The sequence below is a fragment of the Nymphaea colorata genome, chromosome 5 (assembly GCF_008831285.2).
Source record: "Nymphaea colorata isolate Beijing-Zhang1983 chromosome 5, ASM883128v2, whole genome shotgun sequence".
Lineage (NCBI taxonomy): Eukaryota > Viridiplantae > Streptophyta > Magnoliopsida > Nymphaeales > Nymphaeaceae > Nymphaea > Nymphaea colorata.
In genome coordinates this window covers 325,901-341,122 of record NC_045142.1, presented here as the reverse complement: position 1 = coordinate 341,122, position 15,222 = coordinate 325,901, and the positions used below count along the sequence as shown (strand labels likewise).

General features: G+C 39.4%; 2 protein-coding genes across 2 annotated transcripts; one reads left to right on the top strand and one right to left on the bottom strand.

The window, feature by feature from the left end:
- Positions 1-4,837: 4,837 nt before the first annotated feature.
- On the bottom strand, positions 4,838-5,826 carry LOC116254755 (cyclin-dependent protein kinase inhibitor SMR2-like). Its single transcript, XM_031630314.2, has one exon. It carries the CDS (start codon positions 5,450-5,452, stop codon positions 5,093-5,095), a length of 360 nt encoding a protein of 119 aa, XP_031486174.1. The 5' UTR covers positions 5,453-5,826; the 3' UTR covers positions 4,838-5,092.
- Positions 5,827-8,884: 3,058 nt separating this feature from the next.
- On the top strand, positions 8,885-14,761 carry LOC116254881 (zinc finger protein VAR3, chloroplastic-like). The gene is made up of 6 exons (XM_031630508.2): positions 8,885-9,592; positions 11,022-11,139; positions 11,918-12,225; positions 12,291-12,389; positions 12,502-13,064; positions 13,897-14,761. The coding sequence occupies exons 1-5, from the start codon at positions 9,117-9,119 to the stop codon at positions 12,704-12,706; spliced, it is 1,206 nt and encodes a 401-aa protein (XP_031486368.1). The 5' UTR covers positions 8,885-9,116; the 3' UTR covers positions 12,707-13,064; positions 13,897-14,761.
- The last annotated feature ends 461 nt before the right edge of the window (positions 14,762-15,222 follow it).

Genomic DNA, 15,222 nt, shown 5'->3' with positions numbered 1-15,222 from the left:
GTCGTGCCTTGCCTTCAAGAACACCACGTTAAATCTCATGTAGTAAAGTGGTAGGAATGCGATTTGATTCAGCGTCTTCACCCCAACTACTCAACAACATTCAGAAATCCTCTCTTACCACTTGCTGTCCAGTTGCAGTCATCAGATCCTCAGGAATTTCTCTCTTCCTAGAAAAAGAAAAGTACTGTTGATCGAAACAAATATGTGCTCCTGTTTGGGCTTACATTGCCAACTGTTTGATGAATGTCTGAAAGAGAACCGAATCACGGTTCACTGTTGTCTTAGATCTAACGATCTGATGTCTTACGAGGAGTCCGCTTTAAATCCATGGTTGAAGCAAAAGTAGTATACATTTTTACGACGGAAGAATTGCAGACTCAAAATATGCATCTCAAACCAAAAGATTTCTGATCCTTGTTAGTAATCAAAGATATATGAAACCTTAGAATATAAGATCTGAAAGTCTTAGAGCGCCTCGGATCTTAAATGCAAGTTGATCAAACACCTATAAAGCGTTTCTAGGTAAAGCACCCACGAACAAATTCCTCGCCATTGTTCATATTCTTTTTTAACCTCGTAGATAATTTTGTGGACGCCCACATCGGCACGAAGGAAAGAGCCAAAAACGATGGTGTCCTTTGATTTTTGTGCAACAAACAAATCCATGTGAGGGAATTAAATGCTTGGCTTGGCACCGGCTGTCTCTAGCGAAGGAGATTTTACTTGGATTTAGAGATCCTGTTCAACACATGATCCCAGCTGGTCCTTTTTGTGATCGGGCATAGAGTGTACTGCTTGCTGTAAGTGATTGGAACCACACGCAAAACACAATTTTCTTTTCAGATTTTTGAAGGCCACAGTGGAAGAATCTCACACTGTTTTGTGCGGCCATTGTCTCAATCTGCCAAAGCAGCCACACAGAAAATGTGTTACTACAATGTTAGAAAATGTGTTACTACAATGTTGGAGCCAAAAAAAAGTTTCAGCGGCGGGGAGAATTAATCATTTTCTACAAATTTTAGGAGCTGTTTATAATTTTTTTTCATACAATTACCAAAAAAAAAAAATCTCCAAACTCAGTATAAATTTTAAAGCCTGTGCCCCTCTTCTACCATTGACAGTAAAACTTTGGAATCGTAGAAGATTCTCCCTTCGAGCTTGTGCGCTGCTGTGTACTTTAGTGTTGGACTACAACTTTTACGGACAAGTTAGCGTTGTTGTGCTTTCTTCCGTGAAGGTTCTTGGAGCTTAAAGGGCTTTTACTGCAGCATTTCCCACTGTTGGTAGGGGGGACTGTAGGTGGGAGCCACGACAGGTTAAGCTCAGTATTTTACAGCAAGGTGATAAGTTTAGCGCAATAAAAAAAAAACCCAGTTGAATGCTGCTTATTGGTGTACTGCTATAAATTTGTTCTCTGAAAAGTGAATATTTTCAGCAGAGTTGGGGGCCAGAGATTTTTTTACCATCTTGGAAACCATGGAAGCTTCTCCAATTGATCATGCAAACTTGTGAAATTCTCCAATATGTTAGGAATTCTGTTTGAGGGAGTTTTTTTATTTTTTAAAGGTCCTACAAGGTGCCTTTTTACCTGTTTGAGATTCGGTGGATGTTCAGCTTGATGATGCCTGCCCGCCATTAATCACAATCAGCCGACAACCGAAGATCTTATCGACGATCCCTTTCGAGTCGGACATTTAGAAATGGGGGAGAGACACAGGAAGAGAGTTCTGTACTCATCAACACCAAGGGAGCCACATGTGTGCCCCTCAACATACCATGTGTTTGATTGAAAGCTTTAAGATGGTTCAAACTTCTTCAAGGGGTTTACAATTGAGTTACTATGCATTACTATCTAGTACCACCACCTTTCAATGCGGACAGTCGGTTTATCTGTTAAAGTTTTCTGCTACAAGTGCCATAAACATAGTCAATTTTTTTTTTTTTTTTGGACATGCTTTTCTTCCCTAAAAATGCAGGCGGAGCTATGAATTTTGGTTTGAGGGATACTAATTAAAAAAACCCGCAAATCTTAAGGGGCACCATTATATATAAATAAACTCATTTTTTGAGCCTCCACTAGGAAAACAATAACTTTTTTGTGAATCTGGTGTGGGCAACCGCCTACACATGCCTACATGCAGCAGAAATGTATACATTCAGCTTGCATCTACATATTTAACTAGAAAAATGCATGTCAAGATATGTCATGTTTATATTATTCAGCAAGATCTAATCTTAGAATACATAAAGCATCTTTCCTAACAGTAGCGTTTTTAGTAGCTTTACTCTTATGTTTTTGTGTGATTAGTATAAAAACTCAAAAACAGGGAAAAAACCAAACGCCTCCCATCTCAATCCATGACAAACCAGCCACACATGCTTATCCAATAGGAATCAATATTTTAGTATAATTTTGGACTGAAGCATGTTTTTATTAGCAATACATCTTAACATTTTATGTCGGTAGATCTGTTTAAGTAGAAAACAAAACATGTTTTGGTTAGCAACACATCTTAATATTTTACGTCGGCAGATCTATTTTATTTAAGTAGAAAATAAACACTTAAAAAATTGTAAGGATCTTTTACATCTCAATCCTGCCAAATTAGGCACAGTTCAAATTTAATCAAAACAATTATTAATAGCCAGAATAATCTACAGGCGTTTGTGTCCAAGACGTTGTTAGATCCTGATTAGATATATATTGCTTTTAAAACAATTTGAAAAAACGAAAAGGAAAGCCAGTACTACAGGTACCCGCTCATTTCATAAATGGAAACAGTTGATTCAGCAGAGCGTAGTACAATCATTAGAGAACAGATCCTTTCATTAATGTGAAGACAGAAATACCAAAGTTTTTATTTGTGATACGGACAATATAAAGATACCCAACATGAAAAAATAATCCATTTTATTCAGACGAATATTTTTTAAAAAATCAATTCTAATGGAATAAAACTGTTGTTGAATAGTGGCAGGTGTCAAAATCAAGGAAGGAGGCGGAGGGAATGCGGTTAATCAAGATGAAAATAAACGATATCTTTAAATATTTTTTTGACGGATGAAAATGATCCTGGGTAGAATATGTTGGCAAGTTTGTATCATATGTAAATGTAAGAAAGAAATGAAAATTTGGTTTTTTTGTTCCAAAAAAAAAAAAAATTTGATGAGCCAGTGGCCGATAGGCAGTCAGTCACTAATTCAAATTTTACCGTTTTACACCACTGGGCCTGCACTTGTGGGAATTGTGTGGGCGTCTGCACGTGTTGAGCATCTATGTTGGGTGAGCCCATCTGCATCTGCATTGCATTAGTGGGTCCTTCCTGTGCTTTTAATTCGCCCACCACCACCATTAATAAAAAAGGGCATGGATCGATCTGAACTCTTGGAGTTTTACAGGGCCGACGGTCGACACCCCCATGCATGCAACGGGTGCACCTTGACCAGTGAGTACGGATAGAGAAAAGAAAAAAAAGCCTTCCTCTTCTCCTCCTCTTCTGTACATGTTACCAAGCAACTTCTTTATCTTCATCTTCACCATATCGTAAAAACAGAAACAACATCAACCCCTTTTCATTTTCATCCTTGCCTTGTTTTTCCAATTGCTACCGACAGAGAGAGTCTCTCTCTCTCTCTCTCTCTCTCTCTGCTGTCTGTGCGTATTTGTTAAGCACGTGGGAATGGCAATATTGGTTTGAAATTTTAAATGTAACCCAAGTATTTGATTATGCTTCGAACATTTCGCTTGGCAACTGTAGTTTGTGTTAAATATCATAGTGTGCTGCTACTCTATGTTATTGTTGGCATGACAAATAATAATAATCATCTCATATATAATGCAACTGTAAATAAATTATTTCGATTTTGAAGTTGATGGTGTCGCTTAATGAAGAGTTCTTGGTGGTGAGGTCAAGAACTACTTACCTTCCATCTTCCTTGCTTGAGATCTGACAAGCCCCTCTATTTTAACTGAGGGTATGGTGGGTAGTCGCTTTTTCATTTCTATGGCTGTCAGGTGTGGCGATCACTTTCCCATTTCCATTGACGTCATCTCCCTGTGAGTCCACCAGTTTTCTTTATTGAGGGAGCGGCGAACGGCAGTAGGCTTGATTTGCATACTTTTCTTATTCTGGAAGAGATTGAGCTTGAGCCATGATGCTAGAGAGTGGGGACCGGAGGCCAAGACACCAACCCGAGTAGAGTCGGTGGTGGGGGTTTGTCAAGGGGAGAGATCAGATCTTCTTTAATATTCTTTTTATTTGTTTACTTAACTAGTGGGCTCTCAAGTGCCCGGCCGGCCGGAAAATGAACCTGCAATGTCGGCTCGTATAAGAAGAACCGATACCGGTGAATTTGAAAATCAAACTGCGATTGTCAATTTGTCTTCCTCCTAACAGCTGTGGCCTGCCTTTCTAGGCTAAAACCCTTCAAAAATCATATTTTGTCAATGTAAAACCCTCTGGCCGGTCAGCATTCCAGCGCTAGCCTTTTACTTTCTTAATGGCACTCTGACTCGTCAACTTCAGCCATGTAACAAGAAGACAAATGGCAAGTAATACAACTCTCGTGCCCTTGATCAACATACGTATTCAGGCTGCTTAGATCCTTTTACGCAAAAAAATTGCCTTATATTTGCAATTTATCTTATATACTTTGTAAATTTTTATCATTTTTCATGAAGTTGATGCACCAACATTGTTTACAAACACATTAAAGCTTTCAAGTTCATAGTTTATAAGATTCCAGATTACTCGTGTTTCCATCCCAAAAAAAAAAAAAAACTTTCCTAGAATATAACCTGATAAGCATGCCATGAATTAGAAAGCTCCACAACTGGTACTGCTAACATTACTTTTTCATATATAAAAGATAATCATCTGCAAGAGAAGCAGAAGTTCGTGTGGCTAAATCACAACTGATAGACTCTGTTGGTGCTACATCACATGCTTCTCAGTTTAGCTTCTATAAGTCGATACCAACGACAAGAAGTACACTAATAGCATCGTGGGACAAAGAAAGAAAAGCAGCCGAGAAGAGGCAGCAGTGGTAGTAATTAAGAAGCAGTAGCAGAAGCCACTTCCCTTCACAATGTTCAATCTCCTCTCACCTTTCTGACCTTCTGGCCGCTCTCCGGAGTCAAATGGACGAGAATTTGCCTGAGAAAAAGCTCAATCTCGTTGGGATCGACCTCTTGGACCTGCAACGCCCGTGCCCTTTTCCTCTTCAGCCTGAACTCCCTCTTAGGCTTCCTTGGTGCAGGTGGGCACTCCAAGACCTCAGGTATTCTGTACTCGGATGACGTCGGCGTCCGGTACCCGTCCTCATTCACCCCGCCAGCTCCATCTTCTTGGGTCCCCGGAATTTGACGCAGAACCCCTTGTTCTTCGCGCCAGAGGCGGCCGTCGAACGGAAATTCCGACACGGCGGCTGCCTCAAATTCGAAGGCGGACATGGCCAATGAAAGCAAAGGAAGCAAGCACCTTAAGAACAAGTCGGCACCTCAAACCAGCAGGAAAAATCAAAGGATTTATGGATGCAAGTGAGGCGATTTGCTTGATGCCAGAAGACTATAAGAGGGTGCTTGGATCGTCGGTGAGAGATCACAGATGCAATGGGATCAGTCACTTCTTCCAAGGTGGCAGAAGGTGAGGACCATCTATATGGTGGTAGCCTTAAGGAGCCCGAAAATACGGGACCAAAAATGGCCCTTTTTTAATGGTCATGAGAAAGGCAACAAGCTGAAAGATTGCGGCCATGAATGGGGAGATATGAAAGTGCAGAAAGAGAGAGAACGCGGTATTTAACAAGGCAGATTGTCAACAGGCTGCCTTATCTTTCGGCCTTTTAAAGCATTGGATTCCTTCCCCCCCAGCCAACTTCATGCCCCTGCCTTGACCCTTCCAATACAACCAACCATATTATTGCTTAATTATTATATTATTGCTACTACTATTACTGCTATTTTTGTTCTCAATCATCATTGTTGTTATTCATACTTAAATGGGTTCGCTGTACATCTTCTTTTTACTCGCATCCTCCTGTATCTTTTACCCTCCTGACCCTTTTATCCACTGCCCGTCTTTGTATTGGGCAGTGGTTGAGATAGAAGTTCAAGTCTCTCTCACTCTATATATATTAAACACATCAAGATCAAGTGTCATATATATATATATATATATATAACACTTGATCTTGATCTGTTTAGGGTTCGCAAGAAAAAGATGCGCAGGCATATGTATATAGAATGTGGGTATGAAATATTAATAATACAATAGGCCATATACATCCACCCTTTGTTTGCACGGATCTAGACATAATAAGTTAAATCCAACTGTATGGATGTACTTAAACATGGTTTATTTACCATGCTACTGAGTTGATATAGTGAAAAATCACCAAGCCACAGTTCATAAACTTTATGGTTATTCAAAAAATGGTGCAGAAATTGATGACACTTGAATTCAATACATGACAATAGTAAAAATATCTATCAAACATGACCCAAAATAAATTTAATTTCCTTTTAACGGACGAATTTTTTTGTCAACGAAGATTGTGCTGCTCTAATGTATGTGGGTTTTTCTTTTTCCAAATTCCTTATAAATTTGTAAATCAAAACCATATTTTTAAAAATAATGTTACATGAAAGGTACCAACATAATCCATTAATAGAGAAATGTACAACTGTTTTTCAAATTAGTGGCACTCATTCTTGTGAAATACATAACTACTGTAAGTCACTTAGTTAAGAAAACAAAACAACATGGTTTCCTTGAAAGTGCAAATTGGATGAATCTGACAGTCACAATAAGGTAGATACGCCTGTTTTAATTAGCTACAAGTGAGGACTAAGGGATCAATTTATATGTGAATGTGAAATCTTGGCAGTAGGTAACAGTAAAAAAGGAAAGGTTCATATGCATACACACTGTCAATGCAATATAAATAGTCCCATCAACCACTCAACGGATCTGCATAAAGTTTGTTCTAAGAATCAAGTCACGTCTATATGTATGGAAATTGTGACAGACTTCTTTCTCAGCCTTACCAAATTCCATATCCACATTGAACATGAGAATAATATGGTAGCTGGCTGCTTGGCTAAGGATGGTAGCTTCTGATGCGGGTGAGATCATTTCACAAGATAGCTGGCTGCTATGCCATTCTTTGATGAATTGTTCATGCCATTATGTCATGTGGTTGGCATACCAAAAATATTCCTTTTTCTGTTTGGGTTTGATATATTTGACGCCAATAAATTTTTTACTCTTTTCTTTTAAGCAAAGGGGAAGCTGTATTTATTGGTGGCAGCACATTGGCAGGCCTTTGATTAGTAAAAAATTTACGAGATCTATACTTGGATTCTTTCCCTTATACATAGAAGAAGATGGCAACAACTAAGAATGTAAGTGACTGATAAAGATGATTTACTCTAGTGTGGCATTTGATTACTTCTAATTTAGTTTGATCTTAGACCCTCAGCATCTAAGATCCATGGAACTAAGATCAAATCCTTCATCCTCCTATATTGAATCGGGCATCTGGTAGCTCTAGTATAAACAAGTAAAATGGAGATCATCTCAAGTATGGATAATTAGGTCAGACTTGAGATCCTCAATTTGATGAATGAGGACTTTGAAGGGTTGTTTGACAATTGAAACACTGTTTCATAAGTCTACCCCAAAAAATTAAAGTAAATTCATGGAACACTAGGACTGGGTGTTTATGCATCACTCATAATTTTGGGGTAGATTCATACAGCACTCACAAAGTGTTCCATTTGCCAAACAACTCCATAGTCTCCATTTTTTTGGCACATCAATAAAAACAATCTATATCAAAACTAGGAATGTAAGAATAGAGGCAATAAAGTGGCATGGAAGTACTTAAGATCAAGGAAGAGCAAAGAACAAAACCAAACCTCTAAGTAAATTCTGATCCACATCCATTTGCAATCTCCATGTGATCAGTTGTGGTCCGAAGATGGATAGATCATGTTCTGCAGGTACTCAGTTATTATGACTAATTGGATCTGAGTCTAACTTATATCTTGAACTTGTTTCCAAATTCCAATACCATCAACATCACATTTACAGCGCGCATGCGCACACTCATACACAGACACACAATGTGGATCTGATTCATTTGAATCCAAGAGCGATGCCTCCTTGACAAGCCTTTCATCCACTTATTCTTCTTTTTTGTTATTAATTTTTCAAAGAACTGAACTCAAGGGACCGAGTTGAGGGAGTGTTGTGGGGTCTCGGTCAACATTCCTCTGTGGGATTTGGACCTTTGTCTTTTGAATTCGGAGGGGTCAGGTGGGTCTTGGCCGGCCATGCCACCGCCATAAGGGGCAGAACTTGGACCCATACTTTTTTTCTCATAAAATCCACTGGAAAAAGGCTAAAGCTGACCAAACCGACACTAGGGGTTTGTGCCCTCACGTGGACCAAAAGTTGGTGCAGGAAAAGCGAAATGGGTACGAAAGATTTGATTCAAAAGTGAACCTACCTTAAGCGCAGATCGACATCTTCTCCTGGACCGACCCAACCAAGACGCTGTGGGTATGTATCCTAAGCCTAAGAACCAAAAGCAGAAGACTACTTTTATTTTATATGAAAAACAGAAGAAGCTCCATTTTGTTTTGACCACTAACGGAGAAGGCAAAACAGACGATGACTCCAACTTCTCTAGCATTTGGAGTCTTAAAACTAAAGAAGGTCCTCCTTATCTTTCCTCTGAGGAACTGCCAAATCTCTGCAATGAGGTAAACAAGGTAGACCACGACTTGAAGGCACAGCTAAAATCTCTTTATGCTCTTACTTACGGGGCGAGGAAGAAAAGCTCAGGATCATACAAATAAAGAAAATGTGGCCTTCAGTTGGTTATTGAAGAAGTCCTACGCATTCATTCCAAACCCACATAGCTAGAGAATATTATTTTTAATTGATTTTCTTCATTCTATTTTTCACTAATCCACCAGGTGAATTTGTGATTTTCCCAACACCGCGTGACGCCTTCCCTTTGCCCGGGAAAAGCCAGTCCATCTGGTGCTCCTTTGCCGTTTTCTTTCGGTGCGCCCCTTCTGCCATAGAGATGATCGGTTAACCACGATGCCGATTCCTCGCTATGTGAACGTCGTAGCCGGGAAGAACGATCTGTGGTCTTCCTTTTTCCGCTCCATAGCCTTCCGGCGGCTCTTCTCCACCAACGCCATCTCTTTTAGTCTCGAGGGTCTGGGCCCTAGGCTCCGCGCTGTCTTCGAAGAGCTTGGTGGTGATCAGCACCCCGAGAAGGAGAAAACCATGACGCATGGCGGAGACCTGCCCGAGGTGGAGGCCGGACACAAAGGCCCAGGTTCATCGAAGAACGGCAGCTTGGAGCTCGAAATAGCTCATTCCATGCCCGAATGGATTGCCTTCCTCGACGTCTTGATCGAAGGAGATTACCTGTCGGGGAGACGAGGCAGCGGAACTCTGCTCTTCGAAGGCATGCCTGCTTCCAAGGAACGTAAGAAAGAGAAGGATGAGGAGACCATTCTCTCTCGTGGCTTCGCAAGTTTCGCGTCTCACAGGATGGATTTGATGAGGTGATGGTGGTGGTTCTCCAGATGATCAATCGACTTCTTTCTCTCCTGCTCCTCCTTTGTGTTTTGGTTGTAAGCTCGTTTCCTGAACTTCCCGATGTTTGGAATTTGGAATTTAGGAAAAGTTATAATCTTTGATGGTTGAATGCTGCGAGCTTGATTTTCAAATGCCTATTAAGGTCTGCATATTCTTATGACGGTAGTCGTTAGAGCAGTAACTGAAAGTCGGTAGCAGTGTGGACATCAAATTAGGACAGCCATTTCTAATTTTTGGTAGACTTGTGAAGCAGGAACCGAGTAAGGAAATTATGTCGAAAGCGTTCGCAGTTCAACGTATGAAACCCTTATGAAATAGTAATAAATCAGCACAAGGAAAGAGCAAGTTTTCCAAGAAGTAAAGGACATAGTTGATAAGTTGTTTCTGTTTGAAAGATCAATTAAGGGAATAACACATGAATATAGATTCAGCAGGCATAAAATGTTCGAAAATGGAAATTTAAAGAAATTTGCCCAGACAGTCCGCATTTTGTCACATATATTACAAATAGGGAATTTTCTGTGAATCCTAGTAACACAAGTCATCTAAGTCTATCATGGTTTTCAAGATGCAAATTGAAACATCGTAGAATTCAATGGCCCAGGATCAGGCTGACGCATGAGAACATCGGTAATAAGCACTTCCAGGGTAATGAATGTGCCTGAAACCTCTTTATTTAGGTCTACTAAAAGGCAAAATTGAAGATTTGCTGCTGAAAATAACTAAGCGCTAGGGAAAATGTATGCTTCTGTGTACATTGTCTTTTAGGTTCCACTGGACATGTTCTTTCTGTGGATGTAGTTGGGCATTTCGTTTATCATTTGAATATACATGAAAATTTCCATCAATGGAAAATTTTCAAATAAGCGAGGTGGGTAAGAATCAAACGGTCCAGAGTCCATCTATACCTATTGGAGCTCCTGATTTATGTATTGCATACCTTGAGATTTATGTGTGGCTGTGAGTCCATGCTTAGAAAATAGAAATGGAAGGAAGAGATGGTGAGTGGATTACAGTCAATGTGCATCGCTTGACTATAAGTGAATGCTGTATCTATGCTCACATCTTTATTGCACTTTCTTGCTTAGTAGCATTCATGACAATGGTTGTCTATAATTGACGACATTGATGTAAATCCTTGACCTTGAAACTTTTCTGTGGGTGTGCATAATAGGTTAGATGGGCATATGCATCACGATTACAGCTTTGTTGGCAAAACTAACATTGTATATCTTATGAATCTCATTTCCTGATTGTTTTATGAAAGACAAAGGGTTTTATTTTCTCAGTTGTTTCATGCCACTACTTTTCAAGCAATGGTGCAAAAAATAGTTATTTCATATGTTGACTATGGTAAATTCTAAGGCTAATTTATTTGTGAAAGTTGGTGTACAGGCATCTCTCTAGAAGAGATATCCAGTTGCTGGTGGCTACTGGCTGTCCAAGACCAAATCCCAAAATGATCACATCAAGCAAGCGTTTGAGAGCGTATGTTCACATTGATGAAGGACAAGTAAGCCTTGATCTGACATGTCTGTGCTGATGCATTCTGTTTATGATCGTGTAGGGCCTAGTTTAATTATTAGCTTGCAGCACAGTCATGACTTGTAAACTTTGTTTTGTGAAAGATCTTATACTATTTTGAGAATGTGATCTTTCTCAGATAAATCTTAGTTACATCTTGCTGTCTTTATATACATGTTGACCTCTAAAATATTTTTTATCTGTCCAGATTCCAGAAACTAGTGAGTAATATCCTGCGGACTTCACATACTTTGAAAAGTAAAAAAATTGAGAGAGTGAGAGAAACTTAATGCTTATGTTAGTTGTTTTGCCCTTATGGGTTTGGTCTCATAGTCATAGCAAGGAGGATGCATGGTTGCCCAATGTTTTTAGAATGGTCTCCCTTTTTTATTTGCTTTACATAAGGCCTTGTCAAACAGAGATATGAAAACGTCACTGATCACTGATCTGTATGCCTTTTGTACTTTCTGCCAAAAATTTTAACTTTTAAAGAATGTTATTGTCCTTCTAATAGTTCATGATAATATAACTAGACATTGTACATGGTGTCCAGGCATCACATATTGTAGAGAATAACACAATAGGAATGTGAAAATGTGCATATGAGCAGCACTTTTATTTTCTCTAAAGTTATAGAACCAGGAAAAATACGTTCTTTGTTTTTCCTTTTTTTATTTTGTCTGCAAGAGCTTTTTTAATTTGGCAATATTTGTTATAGTGGTTTTCAGTTATCCATCTCATAACATTGTCTCTTTTTGTACTTGCAGGTATGTAGTGCATGTCATCTAAGAGGCTCTTGTACTATGGCATATGTTACCCCTTGCAAAAAAGAAACAGCTCGAATGATTGATGTTCTAAGGTTGCTATACGTATTTGGCTATGCATCACAGACTCATCCATCTGATGGTCATTCACAGAGGGGGAGCACCAAAGGGCCAGTGCGTAGATTATTGAAACAACTAGTTGAGTTAAGCAAACTTCCGTTCGATCAGGACTACAAGAACTCCAGAGCTATGGCTGAGAATTTTGGTTGGGGTGATCTAGAGATGAAGAAGGGTGACTGGATGTGTCCCAAGTGAGTATCCATCTGTTCAGGCTATTTCTCTTCAAACTAATGTGCTCATCATTCATATCTTGCAGATGTGAGTTTATGAACTTCGCGAAGAACAAAAGATGCCTGCGATGTGGTGTACCACCTCCAAGGAAACAGCTGAAGCCTGGAGAATGGGAATGCCCAGGGTATAATTAATTGTTTCATTCCATTTAGTGACTTTTTTTTCCGGATTTTATTCTCATCTCAATAATTTATCATTGTCACTTTGATTTATTTGTTCGCTTGCTATACCTTCAGATGTGGCTACATAAACTACAGAAGAAACCAATTCTGTTACAAGTGCGAATGTAACCGACCTGGCAATTCAAATGGTTTGCGCAATTTTGATTCGTTCAATGATAATGATGATGCAAGTTTCAAGGCATACAAGGAATGGAAGTGGAAGAAGCCGAATGGGAATGGCAATGACCCTGAGATGTCATTGGAGCACTATGAAGTATGAAGTAGCTCCAAATGGGCCTCCATTTATGCTGTTTGGCAGTTCATGTCAATGCTGTTGTTTAGCGTGCAACTGTTGCAGCTGCCCTTGTACCGCTTTCTGACAAACTGTGTTAGTCTGTGTAACTTGTGCATTGCTGACAGGATTAAAAAAGGAAATTTTTGATGGGCTGTGAAGCATAAATGACTGTTCTCTACAGATGATCTTGTTGACTTCCTACTCTTTCCACTTCATTGTTTATGGTCCACAAGGTTGGCACTTCATTAATGAGATGCATTTTCCAATGGACATGGTTAGAGGACTGAAAAATTTTGCATTTCTTGAAGACACCAAGCTGCATCCAGCCTGTATTTTTCTATAGGTATGGTAGTGTGTATTTTATTGCTTTGGTGCTCTTTCGTTATGCTTTTATTGTTTGTCGGGGGTAATGGTGCCACCATGAAGCTATTAACTATTAAACATTCTACCTTGCCGTTATGACGGAATATCCATCTAGACTAGACATAGCTGAAATGGAGAAAGGTCGTACTGAGGTACTGCTATGAAGATTTCTAAGCTGTATTGTAAAACTAATATAACTAATTGCTTTAATTGCGTTCACTTTCTTGGCCTTCTGTTTAGGTGGGCTCCCAGTTGCCAAAATTGATGGATTCACGAGGATACATGAAAGCTTCTTTTGTTACACTGTAAAATCGTGGAACACTAGTTTTTTCTCCTTTGTCTTTTCTTAACTAAATACACCTGAAGCTAGTCTTGAGGGGCATGGTTTGTGTTGAAGATACATAAGGTGAAAGTCTTTACACTACCATCTCTGCATTCACCCAAAACTATATACATTAACGTTCGTAATAAGCAATAGTTGGTTGGTTGACAATTTATGGCCTCCTTAAATGGCTGCTGAAAGATTGTGTGCATTCTTGGACCAAATTTTGTTGTTCATGTATTTAAACTACTATTTATCTATTTTCAATTGTCAAACAAGTACAAACACCTTTTATTCTAGTACCAGCTGAGTGCTTTATGCTATTGATATTTAATTTGTTTTAAGCTACAGTTGTGTCTTTCTGGCTGAAGTACAGCTTTTTTAGTTAGGTTGAAACTAGAAAGTTGAACTCTTTTTTTGGTTATGCTCACTGAATGTTTTGCAGAGAAGCTGATACTACCCTCTTCTATCATGTTTTACATTTTTGCAGAACTTGCGGAAGCAGGAATAAGGTATGCAAATTGGTTGGACTCAGTTGTGGAAGCTGTTCAAGATGCTTCAGTTTGGAAATTTCTGGTCTATGGAAAAGCAAGTCTGGTTCCTATATGCTAACAATTGAGATGTAATTTTTAGTTTCTTAATTCAAGGTTGGAAGACTTGGACTTGTCTGCTGAGTAGGAACTTGTGACACAAATAACAAAAACTGGTGGTGTGGCGCCTTGAAGTTTTGGATTGTAATGATCAGGACGTCTGGCTGGAGCAGAACCATATGAGGCGCGGAAAAGTCCCAAAGCCTTCCTCTTGGCAATTTTGAATTCTGATTCCCCTATAGATGTCTAAAAGGATTTAGGACCTAGAGTCGTAGACGCAGAAATTTGATGCAATATGCCCGCATGCTGAAAGAGCTATCCAAGCCGCGCCATATTGTCAAGGAAGCATGTCGCTACACACTTTAGATCCTTAATTGGGAGGGCTAGATTCTGATACCCCAAAGCTAATGGAGGTTGCTTCCTGAATCTGTGGACCAGTGAGAGGCCCAGACGAACATGATCCAACTCACCAAGGTAGCTTCCCGTCTTAGTATAACGTTTCATTTTCAGACTGAAAGTCACTGAGCAATGGAGTTCAAAAGTTGATCTTTTGCACGTGATGCTCCTGGTGTGTGGCGATGGATTAGAACCAGGTGCTTTAGACCTGTGTACCATCCTTAAGATGTTGGAGTCGACATTGGATTTGATGCAGAGAGATGGAATCTTATTCGTCATGAGGATTGCATTATTAGTCTTATTATCATTGTTATTATTATTATTGAATCTGAAAGAGCACTGATTCTTCATGTTGAAAAATCTTCTGTAGGTCTCTCTCTCTCTCTCTCTCGCTTCCCCCCTTCCCCTCTTGCAAGTCGATGCCCACGCTGAGAGGCAGTAAGGATGAACTCTCTCGCCTAATATTATGTCGCCAATTCTTTTGCTCCATCTTTAAGTAAGCTACGCTTTAAGGCCATTGCTGTCGGCTTTAGGTTCTGGTTTATCTTGAGAACAGGTAATGTTGATTTGTTTGTTTGTTTTGTCCCCTAGGTAGGTAGATTGGATGTAGCCAATGGCAGAGCCAGCCGTGTATGAGCAAGGGGAAGCACAAGCTCCCCTAACTGGCCAAAAACCCATTCATATATATGAATTTTACGTTTATGGTTGGATGTTTTTTTTTTTCTTTAGTTGTGTTGTTAAAAATCGTTGTAAAAAGTGCATTTAACATCTAGTTATTTGGCCGATGGATTTTAATAACACAAAATAAAAAAATGTCTTTCTGTCCACAG

Excerpts from the sequence above, each read along its gene's own strand:
- LOC116254881 (XM_031630508.2), top strand. The coding sequence starts at position 9,117 with ATGCCGATTCCTCGCTATGTGAACGTCGTAGCCGGGAAGAACGATCTG. Across the intron at positions 12,226-12,290 it reads GGTGACTGGATGTGTCCCAA|ATGTGAGTTTATGAACTTCG; the intron begins GTGAGTATCCAT and ends CATATCTTGCAG. Across the intron at positions 12,390-12,501 it reads GGAGAATGGGAATGCCCAGG|ATGTGGCTACATAAACTACA; the intron begins GTATAATTAATT and ends CTATACCTTCAG.
- LOC116254755 (XM_031630314.2), bottom strand. The coding sequence starts at position 5,452 with ATGTCCGCCTTCGAATTTGAGGCAGCCGCCGTGTCGGAATTTCCGTTC.